The 15,618-nt window shown below is 37.7% G+C and overlaps 1 protein-coding gene across 8 annotated transcripts in view; it reads right to left on the reverse strand.

The window, feature by feature from the left end:
* TENM3 (teneurin transmembrane protein 3) overlaps window positions 1-15,618 on the reverse strand; it is an 830,895-nt gene that overhangs the window by 42,982 nt on the left and 772,295 nt on the right. For all 8 annotated transcript variants that reach the window (XM_057420267.1, XM_057420268.1, XM_057420269.1 and 5 more), the window contains 5 exons: window positions 12,313-12,529; window positions 11,195-11,314; window positions 10,533-10,794; window positions 3,758-4,025; window positions 3,033-3,176 (listed from right to left, as the gene is read on the reverse strand). In XM_057420267.1, coding sequence (XP_057276250.1) covers window positions 3,033-3,176; window positions 3,758-4,025; window positions 10,533-10,794; window positions 11,195-11,314; window positions 12,313-12,529 — 1,011 coding nt within the window. The remainder of the gene's footprint in view (window positions 1-3,032; window positions 3,177-3,757; window positions 4,026-10,532; window positions 10,795-11,194; window positions 11,315-12,312; window positions 12,530-15,618) is intronic.

Consider the following 15,618-nt stretch of genomic DNA (forward strand, 5'->3'; position numbering starts at 1 on the left):
AATAATGCAGACACACCCTAAATATTTAGTTGACTAAAAATTTAATGGACTTTTAATTGTTTCACCACCTTATTTTTCTCACTACAAATAACAGAACTTTATTAAAACATTCATAGCTAAATTTAAGTCACAGACACACGAAACACAAAATTATCTTGCTGACAAAATGTAGCAGAAATACTAGCATTAAAAACCCCAACAGGTCTTCAGTTGTTCTTGTTTTTAAATGCTAATAGTTTTAATAGTTGTAATTCAGACAAAACACTGTCATGTTGAAGGAAATGCTAGGTGCAACGAATGAAATCAAGGTCTGTGTTCCTAAATCTTTACGGTTTCTAAATTCCCCAGAAATGACTGGAATTCTAAATGTGCGTGTGTTATAAAAAATAAAAAAATATATTTGCAAATTGTATTCCTTAAGTCCTACCATAACTAATTATTAATGTGATGTCAGATGTAATCTGAAGTGGATTACTGCTGCAAATTGTAAACATTAATTAAAGAGCTACTTCAGAAAGTTGGAGATTGCCTCAATCAAAAGACTCTTTACTCAGCTCACCACAAAAATGTACCTGTGGCAACAAAGTCTGCTTCAATACCATGTCTGCAGTTATAGGCGGTTATTAAAAATGTCAAAGCAACAAAAAAAAATGTGGTGCCAGGCCAAGCTGCCTCTTAAACTTAATTCTGCTTTGAGGCATGAAAGGAACAATAATTTCGTGAAGACAAAGCAATGTGCCAGCAGTATTTTTCTTCTTTATAGCTTCCATAGGAAATAAGAGAAGAAAAATGTATGCTTTCTGTTAAATCTTCAGTCTTAGGGAAAAAAGGTGAGTTAAAATGATGCTGGGATTATGTCTCTCAATGAATCCACTGAAGAGTACTCTACAAATGGTCAGCGATTATGATTATACTTGGAAGTCACATATATCTTCCTGTGGTATAATCCATGTAAACCGCATGTCACTTTGTACTTTGGAGTGATATCCGTTTTATTGATTGTGTGCCCAGAGTTTCAAAGGCAGTTCGGGGTGAGGGATACATTTCTCTTTCTTTTGAAATGCTTAGAAAAAATTTAAGATGTATTCCTTTTTCTCTTCTCACTCCCAAAATGCACTCTTTATACTGAAGGATATGGGAAAAAAGACTGTATTTTCCTCTTTAAATGTGTAGGTGTCTTCACTACTTTTTAATGTTACAAAATTGAGGAGATTATAAATGTAAAACCAATATACATGATAAAATCGTGAAGAATGAAAATGCTTTACAGAAACCTAATGACAAGTAATCTAAATAAGTAATCTAAATCAAAAGAGGGAGAACGTATTTTTCATGAATAGTTAAAGCCAGAATGCATTAACGGTATACAAAATCCCCTCTCCTATGATGACATCATTTATGACAATCATGGCACCATAATTTTGCCTGAAACAGCTGAGTTCTATAATTTTCATCAGAGGAATTCTACAAGTCAGCACAGTACACTACTGCACTTGATTTATTCTGTCATTACCTTGAAAAATTGGTCCTTCACATTTCTCCTCTATTATCACAGGCTAAAAGATGTACATTAGACTATTTACTGCAGTAGTTCAGGATGTTCACACAAACACTCTGCACTCTCTTCTGAATAAATTTATCCAGCTCATCCACCTTGTCATTACAACTCTCCACTTTATTTATTCAATTAGACACATGTCACTTTGAAAAGTCACTGCTTGTCAAAGGGACTCTTGAACATAATTTAAGGCCACCATTAATTTACCTTGTGAACAAAATCAATCTTATATATATACTTATAATTACAGCTCTTTACATTTTTAGATGGATTAGGTTACAATAATTTGCACAGGGTTTTCCTGACATTTTAGATTAGGCACAATGACACCTTTTCCCTTGATTTGGTTACCTTGTTTTTCTACCAGTCAGAAGCAATGCTTTAGGTGGTGATTAGCATAGCACGCAAAATAAGCTCATGTACCAGTCCTCCAAGGGACACAAGGTACTGGAGAAGTGATGTTCTTCCCACTGAATTACTTCTGGGCTTCTCCTTTGTGTGAAAATCCAGTATGACCAGCTCCCACCTTGAGCCATGTGACTCTTTATTTGACCTTTCTTACATGCTTCCAGCAAAATTTTTCCAAATTTCTTCCCATTCAGTGCTGAGCTGGGGTGTCCTTAGCACGGCACCCTCAAGCCAGTTGCTGAGTACCACGCTGGACAAATTTACCTTGGTGCTAAGGCACAGTTCTTGTAAATGTGCATTGTTCCTTCCTTCTTTTCACTGAATTAAGGAAGATTCACTCACTAGCAACTGGACTCCAACCTGAAACAAGGGGCACAAGCGCCTTTGATGACTCATGACAGAATCAAGACAGTCACCTGCTGTGTGCTGAGCCGACTGCGGCACCCCAGGGAGGATTCACCTCAGGGAAGGATTTAAACAGGAGGAGAGTGTAAATGAGTGCTCATCCTCCAGAAGAGATGGTACCCATATGCTAACTGCTCCCAAGAGCAGCTGTGCTGGGGCTGGGAATACCATGACATGAAGAGGAACGCCTCCTGTACAAATAAGGGATTTAGTATTCAAGGGAAGAGCTCTCATTTTGGCAGGAATGTCTCTTATTTGCTGGTTAATTTTCACTGATTGGAAGTGAAAACATTGTTCAAGATATGGTTAACATACAAACAGTTAATGGCAGTAACAATGCTGACATGTGCAACTGCTTTAGAAATAGTGTCTCCTTAGCATCACTGAATTTTTAAAAACAGTTCTAACATTTTTGGTTTGAGCTTTTTTTGTAAGTGTATCTAACACAGGATGACACTGTTTGATGGTTTATTAATGTGTATGTATTTACAGGATAAAGAAACATAACATTCACTGTAAAGCTCAAAGTATTTACCATATGCAAAACATTCCATAATTTCCTGTTTTAAAATAACAAAGCAAACATTTGAAAAGTTGTAAGACATCAAAGGTACAAGGCATTTGAGTACTAAAGCTAGCAAGAAGAAAATTAACTCCTTACCATTCTGAACATCCAAAACATGATGCTTGTCCAACGTCCAGCCACCCATGTTCGAGGCATCCAGCTCATAACCCTGCAAAATGGCAGTCCGCTTTTCCCAGAGAGTTAGATCCAAGCAAGACTCATATTCATATCCTACAGACACTGAAATAACAGTAAATTTCCTCATTAAGTATAGGATCTCATTCAGAAGAGCTTAAAGAATGTAATTTCCTTAAACTACATACGTTCTTCTGTTCTCCCAGGCTGCCTGAAAACCCCTATGGCTTCCTTAGATGTAAGAAAATACTAAACAGATTCCAAAATCCTTTAAAAATCAATCTTGGGTTATTAAAATAATTTCAGCTATTATAAGTGGATTGGGATGGGTACAGAGCAAAGTAATTTTGTGAAAGTCATTTGTGAAGTACGCCACAATGTTACTCTGCTCTAAAGTACAAGAAGCGTGCAGACTAAATACCATACTGTATTATGAGGCTGACGATTACTTCATGAGGGAGAACTAGAAGTGAAAAATGACTGTGGTTTCTTTTTCCTTTTAAAGGAAATTATTTCTTATAATTCAAACTTTAGATTAGCATTTTTAATATATTTTAATATCTATTGTTATTTCTAATTTTATGTTGCTAAACATTTTTTACTTAATGGACACAAGTAATTTGAGATGTACTTCCCTATTTTCAGGACAATAGTAAAAATGCAAAAAACCTCCATAACACACATACCAACAGCTTCAGATAATCCATAGACTCTCTGGTTGTATGCATCGGTTTTATCCCATATGAAAGTGTAAGCCAGATTTGGGGATGCAGGGAACCACTTTTGGAAAAGTCTTCCCACCACTGCCACCATAAGATGAACCTTCATTAAATTAAACGGTATAACAGATTGGGTCATGGTAATCTTCAGAACAGATTTATATCCTGCAGCCCTGGAGCTTAAGTATGACAACTTCAAATCGGTTCCTGGTATTGCTGTTTCTTCATGAAGCACCTATGCATTGGTAAGAAAAAAAATACAGTATTTGAATGATTTTGAAATTAAACAGAGCAATGCAGCTATTGTGAAAGGAGGCCTGACACAATGTCACATGACAATCCATTACGAAGTATCATCTAAATCCAGGCTTTATTTATTAATGTAAAAAATACCCAATTGCTTTTTCCAAAAGGGGCAAAAAAAGGGTAATCTTTCATCTAAATGAAAATAGCCCCTTCTTATGCTGCCACCCATGTCCCAACTATGGATATGTACTAAAGGCCGCAGAGCCTCTAAGCACTGCAAAGCTTCAGATTTGGGCTGGGATGTCTTAATTGCTCCTTTAGGAGCAGGAAGGACTTTAAGGTGGTTTATTATTTGCATTACCTGTGGATTGTAAATACTTTGGACTAGAGCATTCTTCCATTTATTTTGAAGACAGATAAGTAGGATGCCTCAGGGAAAGCTTTTCCATATTTCCTGATCAATATTCACTACTCAGACATCAGCTCACCACTTTCTCATTTCAAAGAGGTGCAATGATTCAATTTGATTTTTAAAAGGTTCTTCCCCTCCTCTACCTTGTCTCTTCATCCGAGCTGAGGAGCTTTTGTGGGTGATGGATGGACGTGAAAGGTTTCTGTGTAAAGTGGATGAAGACAGCCTATACTGTCCTATACCTCAGTCCAGATATAAACACTGACAGCCAGCACTTCAGGTGAACAGCTACCAAGTATCCCAGCTTAGTGAAATAGAAAAAAAAACCAAAAAAAAAACCCTATCCAGACACATCTATAAAAGTAATGTTTCTCTGATGGGAAAAGAGGGCAAAGGATGCTGAAGCACAAGCCCAGAGCCTTGGTGGTGTCAAAGGAGCACTCCTGGGGAAGTAAATTTGGAAAGCTTTATTTTACTTTCCTGTCTCCTAGTCCTAAACCCTGAAGACCAGATACTAATTAATATTAATGGAAAGCAGACTTCAGGGAGAGCACTGTCACAAATACTAGGCTTGAGATGTCAGTGGGATCAAAAGCTGGCTATAAACAAGCACTAAGCTCTCTATGGTAGAGAAATCCTTGGGCACTGCTTTTAAACAATTCCTGCCTGTGTTGAATAAGGTCAAATAATGTGGTTTATGCTCCTGAGGAGGGCAACAGGTGCTTCAACATCCTCTACATTAGCAATTTTGCTGGTTTATAAAGAACAATTTATATGGTATTAATTGTATCCATCTCCTTCCCAATAATAGTAACAAAAAATCAGAAATAGTATGCTGACTCATTATCTGGCATGAATGGTTATTTACATCTGATATATGTAGCCGTAAAACTTCTCCAGTGAGACTATAACAGAGCTGTAGGAAGAAAAGGAGGAATTGGAAGATATTGGAAGAATGAAATTCATATTTATAAACCCTTAATTCTTAATCTTCAAATGTTTCTTTTTTTCTCCACCAAGAACCATCACTGAGAAGAAATGACAAGCAGTACCATCACTTGCAAGGAGGTGAGAGTGGCATCGTTTCTGTTTGCAAATCTAGTCTGCTGTCTCTCAGCCTGATATATGCATAGCATCTAAGCCAGAGTACAAGCAAATCTTCTCTACACAAACAGCCTCCTCTTCTCTAGAGAGAGAGTGATTGTGAACATATTCCATTTCTAAGACTTTGAAAGAAAAATACAAACCACCCAGGAACAAGAGACAAATTCCTCCTCAAGACATCAGCAGGACTCTCATATACTGCACAATAAAACTAGTCTAACAGATGGAGGTCTCCGTAAGCAAGAGGAGAAAAAGAAATAATACACCTGTAATAGGACACAATTTAATAGACTTCACTGGTCTCCTGTTACGGCCATTGCTTCTTTTACATCTTCAACTGTGGAAGAGCAGTGTTAAACACTTAGGTGGTCTTCCAGTACTCTTGGCTGAGATAACAGACAATAAAGAGGACACCTTGAAGTTTCAATTTCCAAGAAATTCCACTGTGTATTTGGATTACTATCAAATTAGAAACTAGGACACTCATGCAGTTCTCAGCGAGGTTTAAAACAAAACCCAAACCCCAATTATTAGTTTCTGCAGAAGCCTCAAGTATCTGCTCGAGATCTGTCTTATAACTTCCTTTTTTCCATAAAATATCCCCCATATTAAATTATTTTCTTGAGAACTTTAGAAATGTAGAGGTAAGGTTGGGCATTTCAATCTCTCTCCCAGAATCAAGCATTACAAAGAGAACTGAACAGCTTAATGTTCATCCGAAAAGTTAAATCGTCAGGCACAGCAGCGAGCATCCTATGGGAGCCATGACAACACATCAATTGTAAAGCAATCAGAAAAGCCCCTGGAAAGAAAAGTCACACCAGGAACCACCCAGACATCCAAGCTGTCTGTACTTTAGCTTTCCCAGATAGAGTATCAAACTACCTTCAGAAAGGCTGATACCCTAGGGGTATCAGGGTACCCAAAGAGTTACAGCCCAGCCACCAAATTCTAATGGTTGACATTTTATTTATGGATGATCAAGCTTCTTGGGAGGACAGCCATGAAATATTTAACCCATGGGACTGAGATAAGGGTCACCTCAGTTTTCAGAAAGACAAGAGTTTATTGTCCGGACAGTTCAGCTGGTGTCTGAGTCACGTAAATTGTGCAGGGCTCTTCATCTCTCCTGGCCAGCAGGACTAAAGCTGTTCAGGCTCTGGAATGCCTTCCTGCTCCAAAATATAATATGATTCAAGTGACAAGCTCTGATGGTATTGAGAACCCTGATTAAGTAATTTAATTCACTTAGGGAGAAAAATGCCTGCTGTACTGCTGTGATTTCTCTTGGCAAAATGAGCAACTTCAATAGAGGATTTGAGAACAAATTTCACAAATGAGTGTAAACTTCAGTCCTAATGTCAGAAAAAAGTTCTTTGCAGAGAAGTAACAGCTGAGCTGTTGCATTAAAATATAACATCATTCTGGTTTGAGAGAGGTAAAGATGGCATTTTTAGATACAGCTATAGCTTGGCAACTACTGCTGTTACACAAAGGCTGAGACCAAGGAGTACTAAAATTACAGTTCTTCAAGTAGAAGATGAAACTGCTCATTTCAAGATGGAAAAATCTTTTCTTTTTAAAAAAAGAGTTCCCCTAGAATTGAGATTCTTAAATGAATTTGATTCTTAATGATTCTTAAATAACCTTGAGTTAACAATGTAAAGCAAGGAGAAATTAAAAGGGAAAATTATTTTTTTCCCTATGCTAAAAACATTGCTGAGATACCACAGAGAAAAGGAATAGGAAGAAGACAAGCACATATAGGAAGCTAAAAATGAGTTCATAAAATAAATCAAGAAGTGTATATAATGTTTCAAACAGAAAGCAAGACAAAAGAAAGTGTGCTGGAAAACAAAGGAAACATAAATTTGGCTCTAAAAGTAATCTCCATTTTCTTCTCAGTACAAACCTGAAGTTCTGGAGATTTTAGCTAAGTGAAACTACGATGCAGCATACATGTAATACTGGAACATCTAGGCATCCTATTACACTTCATGCTTAAATGATAATAGAGGTAATTTATTTGCAGAAAAGTTGGCCACCCTGAAGTTACAGTCAATTTATTAAGTCACTGAGGGCCATGTTTTATTCCGAATTCTTCTGATTAAATGATTCTTGCCTCCTGCTGTATAGTATTGCCAGTAGTGAGAGAGTCAGGGGATGAGAACCTCAAACACATAATAGGAAGGAAAACTTTTCAGTTTTCATTCTCCCACACACTTGAGGTGATGGAAACAAGCTGCTCAGGACCTGCAGAAAGTGTCTTGCAAGTGCACGTAACGGTGGATAACAGAAGTTCAGGAGAATGAAAGCCTCAAAAACTGCTCATTGTGACTCACGTGTGGGTTTCTGCCAGACCACACTGCAATATGTGGCAAACAGACATTTATTATATTAGGAAAAAACCAGCAACAATATTACCTAACACATATAACCAGCTCCAGCTTAACCTGATCTCCCTCATCTGCATGCAGTTTACTGTCTTGTTCCACACTGGTTAATCTCGGCTAGTTAGGTCTAGGCAGAGCATGCTAACCTGCAATTAAAAGTAGATAAAGTAATGCCTAAGTAGTCCAAATTTAGTTTATATGCTATTTATTATCATCCATCTTGAGTAATGATTGGTTGGATCTGTAGTCACCCTTTACCCACTACATTTGCTCTTTCCCCTTGCTTGCCTTCTTTTTTCATCTTCTTTTGTGCTGCTTCTTTGGTATAGACTTAATTCCCACTCTGATCAATTTGGGATTCATAAGCCACTAAGTATACTCTTTTGGAAACATTATCTTCAGGGGATGATGAGGCACTTCAAGGGATGATGGTTACAGCAGCACATCATTTTCTCCTGTAGTACGTGACAGTGAGTGCTGTCACACCACACAAACAGGGTGAGTAGGGCTGACTGAAGGAACATGGGAAACGTTTTTTTTCTCTGTGCCTTCATGCAGTCTCCTACATTTTAAACAAGCATTGTCCCTTCTTTATGAAAACATCTATAGCAGTTCCTCAGGAGCTGCTTGAATGGAGTCTAGCTCTGTCCATCTTTTATCAGGGTAGTGTTTTTTTTTGGGAGACACTGTTGTGCATTATGCGTTTCTGAGAGGAACATAACCCTAAAAGGGTACCCTAAAGGCACGGCTGTGCAGCTCCCACTTACTGAAGCAGGGGACTGTGTGTGTGATGAGCAAAAAATATAGAAGGAAATATTCCTTGATGATTTACTTTTTTACACAGTACTGGAACCAGATTTTTGCATACATAACGACAGTCCTATTTTTACCTCATCATAAATGACACTTCGACAGCAACTGCCTAGAATCCAGTGAGAACACCATCTTTCCTTCCAGCTGGTTTTCTATGGAAATCAAATTGACCCAGCAGTCCTGCCTGTCAGACCTCCCACCTCACCACTTCTGAACCTGGTAGCCATTTCAACCACATTAGAAATAACAGTAGAAATCCGTACAGATAATTCAGTTTCTTAAGGGTTTGTAAAAAAAAAAAGGGCTTAGGAAGAGAAGAAGTAGGCAAGTTGGTTCTCCCATGATTAAAAAAAAGACTGAATGCAGTCCACAGGGGAAAGACTAGATGTGGCAGATAGCTGGAATTATAGCAATGGGGGGGAATTAGTAGAAATCCAGACTTCATTAGTCCTGCTGCTCATGAAATGACTTGTTTACGTAGACCTTACAAGTGTTTTTTTGAAAATATTTATTTTCTGACATTCTTCTATTACTAGTTTTTTCTTGATTTATACACCATCTCAGTCATTTTCCATCACTTCAAGAACTGAACCTATCATCTGTTGCAGAAACAAGTAAATCAGAGCTGTTTTTCAATGGACTGTTTTTTTTTGCAAGTACTTTCTTTTAATTGACTTGCAACTATCAAAGGCACAGAAATGATAGCAAGGATAAAAGCAACAATTTTCTATCACAGTCTAGATTTGTCTGAGCATTCAGTTGTAATTTTTTTACATCTTTACTTTAAACCTGTTCCTACCATGAATTGCTTAATGATTTTGAGAGCTTTAAGAGCTCTGCAGGAAAACATTTGACTACACTCTCTACGTTCCCCTTGAAGAGGCAAGCACATTTCTTGGTGAATAGGAAAAAGAGTGCCCTATGTAATTATGACACTGTGAAGGTAGGGAAGAGTAAAAAAAAAGAGAAAGGAGAGAGAATGAATGGAGAGGGAAAGGCAGAATGAAAGAGGGAGGCAGAAAGAGTGCTGCTTCACTAAGAAAATCAGTAGCTTATAATTTTTTTAAATCAGAAATCAATGAGATAAATATTTCTTGTTGAAATGCAACTCTGCTTTATGAGCTGAGGAAGACAGCATTAGTGATTAGCTTTGAGATGGAGGAATTTAATACAGCTGTGTTGGAGTAAAAACATTCCAGCCACAGCTTTTTCCATTAAAAGCAACATTTTGATGTTAAGTCTTACTTTTGATATTACAAGCTCTGAAGAAGTCGATTAGCACACATGCTCATTGGTTTATAAGCCTGCCCTCAGTGTTATAGAAAGTTCTCTTGGTTTATAAAAATCTGAATGTCATGCTATTTATTAGGACTAAACAGATAAATAGAACTGTTTGGGTCTTTCAGACATAGTGGAAAAATACCCTTCATTTTAACTTTCTGAGGTGCACTTCTAAGAAGAAGGCAGTTAAAAAAAGGCGGATGTACTAAAGTGTGTCCATTTTGATGGGCCAGTGCCTGGTTGCTGAAGACATTCTTTAAATTAAATGATGGAAACATGCAAACAAAGACAAAACCAGATGCTGGTGTACACTAGGCTTTCTTACCTCATTTTTTTTAAAATCATCCCACAAAATAAATAAATTGAAAACAATCATGTTGCAAATTCTTAGCACTTACCATTATTCATTTTAAACAGTAGTTTTCACTCTTTTTGTTATGGTTGCTTAATACTAGCCTGTGACAAGATGCTATTTATTTGAAGCACACTTTACCTGTGTCTCTGGGATGACAGGACTATCTTCAGGAGAAATTCTAAAGAAGGTGGATAAAGGTGATGACACGATAACAGGGTTTGGCCTTACAAATCCACTCAGATCACAACTAGGAATGTCGTTCTCTTCCTTCTTCATAACCAAGGTATCCATGACATAAAAGACATTCCAGGGAATCCATACTGTGTGATACTGTGTCAGGAATGGTGATCGCTCGAACACCAGTGTCAGAGAGGCACCACCATTTGCTACCAAGTCAAACCTAGGGAAAAAAACCCAACAGGGCTAGCTAGTCAGCAAATTCCCAAAACCATCCACAGGCACGATTTTACAGATTGATTCTTCATTCCAATGCACTGCTCTGAAGGCAGAATGGCTCTACTGGGAACAATGGAAAAATCAATTAAATTATATTACGTAATACTGCATTAAAGGAATGGAGAGTTTGGGATGCTGCATTTAAATTAAGCAAGCCATTCTATTTCTAAAGTATATAATCAGCATGTTTTACATTTGAAGAATGTAAAAAGTACAACTTTAGCCAATCACTTTGTTCATTACTTTTGTTTCCATGATTTTATTATCATCTTATTTTTACAAGCAATTCTTCAGTAACGCTTTCACTGTCTTTATGACTTAGAAGTGCTTCAAAGGGAACTTACATTCCATCTTGGCGAGTTATTGTATATCCATAGTCTGGGTAGTGTAGAAATGAGACATTGACTCCAATAAGTGGTGTTCCATCAGCAGTTAATACTTGGCCCCTTATGACGGATGCAAGACTGTGAAAAAGATGCAGGATCAAATTACAAATTAGCTTTTATCGTTTTCTTTTGAATGAGTAAGAGCTAGCAAAGTGAACCCACCCCTCCCATGGTATCTATTACCATTAAAAGAACATTCCTGAGACTCTAACCCTTTTACGAGTCCACATAATTTGCGCTGTATAAACAAATGCCTCAAAATCTACAGATAATAACTGAGTCTCAATACTGTTGATTTTCGTTCGGTTCATTTTGTCTGTACTGAATTCCTAAAACTAGAAATTCACTGAAGAATTTTAAGAACTTATAAGCTCTAGATGTTCCCACTGTAAGTCATAACTCTGGCAGACTCTTAAAGAGCAACGTACTTTTCAATTAGTATCAAAGCAATCTGTAAAACTGCAGGGACTATGAAGTACAAAATTTAAAAGAGCAATAAGGAACACTGGTGCAACAACTTTCAATCAACTGCTGTGCCCAAACACATTAATGCTGTTAAATTACTGCAAACGCTGTAGTTCTAGTGTAAATCATCTTCCTTCACTCAGTGAGATCCCAGACACCTGCTTCCTGTTACTGGTTTATTTTCAGGTCATTACTGCTTCGTAGAGCACCAGTCAAATAGTTTATGCAATTATACTGTCATGCACTTAACAGTTCTATTACATTAATTCATAATTTATATTATTTAGTGAGCTCAGTTTAAAAAGTGCAGCTTTGCTTTTCCTTCTGAAGTGTTTTCATTGCTTTGATCTATTTCCAACTGTGCTAGCCCAAATCAACTGGTTAAATAAAGATTTATTTAATCATTAATGAAGTGCCCTGATAGAATACAGGTAGTAAGCACGGCAAATACCTTCTGTAACCTACTAGCTTTGGTAATTTGAATTTTGCAGGAAATGAGATAAAATAAGTCCATGCCACGAATTTTGCAATTGGAGTGGATCTTTTCCAAATGGAATCTCACATTCTTCAATTTCTTTTGTATTCATGAGTAAACGATAATTCGTACTCACCTTTTATTAAAAGGACTTTCCCCAGGTATGACATGAGTGCTGTCTGCTCCAATGAGAAAACTGATCCGGTCATAAAATGCTTTGGCGGCTTGCTGAGATGGAGACTGTTGGCTTTGGCTGATAATATCTTGGGGATCAGGTAGTCCACGACAATAAGGTTGGTTTTGGCAAGAACTCTGCAAACAGCAGTCAGGATCCATACAGTCAACCAGCCCATCTGTTGGCAGAAAGTCACAGAAATGAACAAACTCTTCCTCCTGCCCCTTTGCATGTCAATGAGCCAGCCAGCAGAGAGATTAAAAAACCTAATTAGTATGAAAGAATACTAATAATTAAGATTTTAATGAATTCACTTTCAATCAAGGAAAGAGAGTTTGTTTCCACTGAGTTCTTAAACTCAGTGGAAATCCATGCAAGCTGAAATATACTCAGCATCACGTATTTGACACTTTTCTGAAAACATGCTGAACAAACCAGAAAATGGAGGTGTTCAGGCTCTGCATACACTGTTAACTTATAAATATTAAAACTTGAGGTGGGTCTAAGTAGCTTTTATCTGAGGTTATTTTGCTTGCTAGAGAAAAGAAATAAGTAACTCCCATTCTGCTGTGATCCTGAAGTTTTTTAGCATATACATGCTGCAAGTAGTTTTAAATATTTCACAGCATTTATCAGGGTGGATTCCTTTGTACCTTGGCAGAAAGATTTTGTTGCTAATGGCAAAGGCAATTTCCACAACTATTTAGCATGAAAATGTATGAGAGAGCAAAATCTGTATTTAACATTTAGATTTTATTCTGAATAAACTGACGAGAAATGCTGGCCACTATAAACAAGATTTAAACACATGGGTGCTTTTATGCTTATGTACTGAAATATTCACATATAAGGAGCATTAGATCTGTCACATCACTGGAAATCTAATTTGGTGAAAGATTAAAATCAAGATCAAATTGGTAACTACTAATTTGTTGTAAGTAAAGTCATAAGGAAAATGAGCCTGGAAATGTCAGCTACAGAAAATTTCTAGATGAATGTAATATGGTATCACATAGCTGATAATTGTTTCCCCAAAAGAACAGCGAGACTGAAATAGCTCAAACATTTTATTATTCCATTTAGATTAGAGGGAGAGCTTGTTTGCTGCACTACACTGAAAAATATACCAATGCAGCACTCAAAGGAAGCCCAGAACTGCTTCTCTCACAAAAGAACCTAGCTTTAGAGTAAAACTTCTTTCCGAAGGGAAAAATATCATGCACTTCTGTTCAATTATATGTTGAAAGAGTGTAAGTAAACAGAGATCTTCTAAAGGTAGTCCTCTAAGTATTGCTATGCTGTGTGGATCAGTTAGAGGATTGGCAAAATAGTAAAGAACTGGGATTTCTATTGTGCATTGAAAATTCTTATTTAACTCAGCTGATATCACAGTCAGTTCAGGGAGAATAAAAGGGATGAAAAAGTCACCATTAAGTAGATAAAAGTTTAAACTTTTTTTAAGTGAAAGAAAAGAGCACTGATTTTTCCTGGAATGAGGATATGTCAGAGGGCTGTGTTGCCATCCAGACAGACCTCGACAGACTGGAGAAATGGGCTGACATGAACCTCATGGGGTTCAACAAAGAGAAGTGCAAAGTCCACCTGAGGAGAAATAACCCCATACACCAGTACATGCTGGAGAACAACTGGCTGCAAGGTAGCTTTATGCAGAAGACCCTGGGAGTCCTGGTGGACACCAAATTGAACATGAGGCAAGCAACATGCCCCTGCAGCAAAGAAAGTGCCAGTGACATCTTGGGCTGCATTAAGAGCAGCCTCAGTGCTGGGGAGGCCACATCTGCAGCGTGCTGCGTGCAGGCTGGGCTTTCCGGAGACACAGAGTCACAGACATACTGGAGAAAGCTCAATGAAGGGCCATGAGGTATTTAAGGGCTTGACACATCTCTCCTATGAGGAAAGGCTGAGAAAGCAAAAAGTGTTCAGCCTGGAGAAAAGAAGGCTTGGGGAGGGGAATCTTATCCATGTGTACAGATACCTAATGGGAAGGTGCAAAAAAGACTGCCTTTCAGTCAAAAAAGACTGTCCTTTGCTGTGCAGCAAAGGACAAGAGACAATGGGCACTGACTGAAACACAGGAAATTCTGTCTAAACATCTGGAAAACATTTTTTTTTACCGTGAAAGTGGTCTGACACCGTAACAGGTTGTTCAGGGAAATTTTGGAGTGTCTATCCTTAGAGATACTCAAAACCCAAAAGCCACATACTCTAGTTGACCCTATTCTAAGCAGGGGGTGGGACTAGATGATTCCAGAGGTCTTTCTAACCTCAAATAGTCTGACTCTTGTGATTTTCTAGTCTCATTCTTGTACAGTATGAAAGCCTTTCCTAGCTGAAATACTGATCTCCCTTGCTGGTCAGGCTCCAGAAGCCTGGATCAGTGACAAGACTGGGTGTACAGATGGTTAAAAGCACAGTTTGGTGGTTTTATATCTCTGTATGGTCTCCCAGGAAATACCTGGTGCAGTTGCCAAAGAAATGCTCAAATTTCTTCATTCATCTTTGTTAGTTTACAAAAAGCAAATGTACATCTGGAGTATAGTCTGCAGGTCATAAAACTGCATGAGATTGACACCTTCTGAACTAATCAGCTGGAAATGCATTTTTACAAGCCTCTCTGCTAACATCAATCAGAGAAAGAATCTCATTTTCACCAGCCAAGATACAGGGATATGCTGTTTGTTATTTTTCTGTGGAGTTTATCAGTAACTTGCCCAGGCGAGTGACGGATGGTTATGAATCTGGCTCCTTATAACTTGAGAAAACATTTTTCATTCTTTCTCTGTACTTATGTGGCTAGAGCTTCTAGTACCACTAAGTTGAGTACTCTATTGCACTGTGAGAAGCAGAGTAAAATTTCCCTTCCAAAACTGCTCTGCAAAATTATTGATGAATTTGTTCAGCCTGAAAAGTATGAGGCTTAGCTCAACACTAGCGTATCAGTTATATCACTCAAATGTGATAGTGAAATTATAAAGAAAATAGAAACTCCTACAGCCAACTGGACAGTCACTATGAGTTTCAGAAGGCTATTTATATTATGTAAGTGGTTATTCTACATGCAGAAGATGTAATGAGTACATTATTGTTTTCTTCCTCAAAAGCTAAATTCTAGCTGTAAAAATCTTGACTAATGTTATTTTTCCTGTTGTTGCAAAATGCACAGAATTGCAATGGAGCATGGCCTGTTGATCAGGTTGCTTGGAGAGACTAATAAAACCATCAAAACATTAAATGAGAGGAGTCAAG

Source organism: Pezoporus wallicus, unplaced genomic scaffold (assembly GCF_028554395.1).
Source record: "Pezoporus wallicus isolate ANWC-B61680 ecotype Strahan unplaced genomic scaffold, APGP_CSIRO_Pwel_v1 contig_5552, whole genome shotgun sequence".
Lineage (NCBI taxonomy): Eukaryota > Metazoa > Chordata > Aves > Psittaciformes > Psittacidae > Pezoporus > Pezoporus wallicus.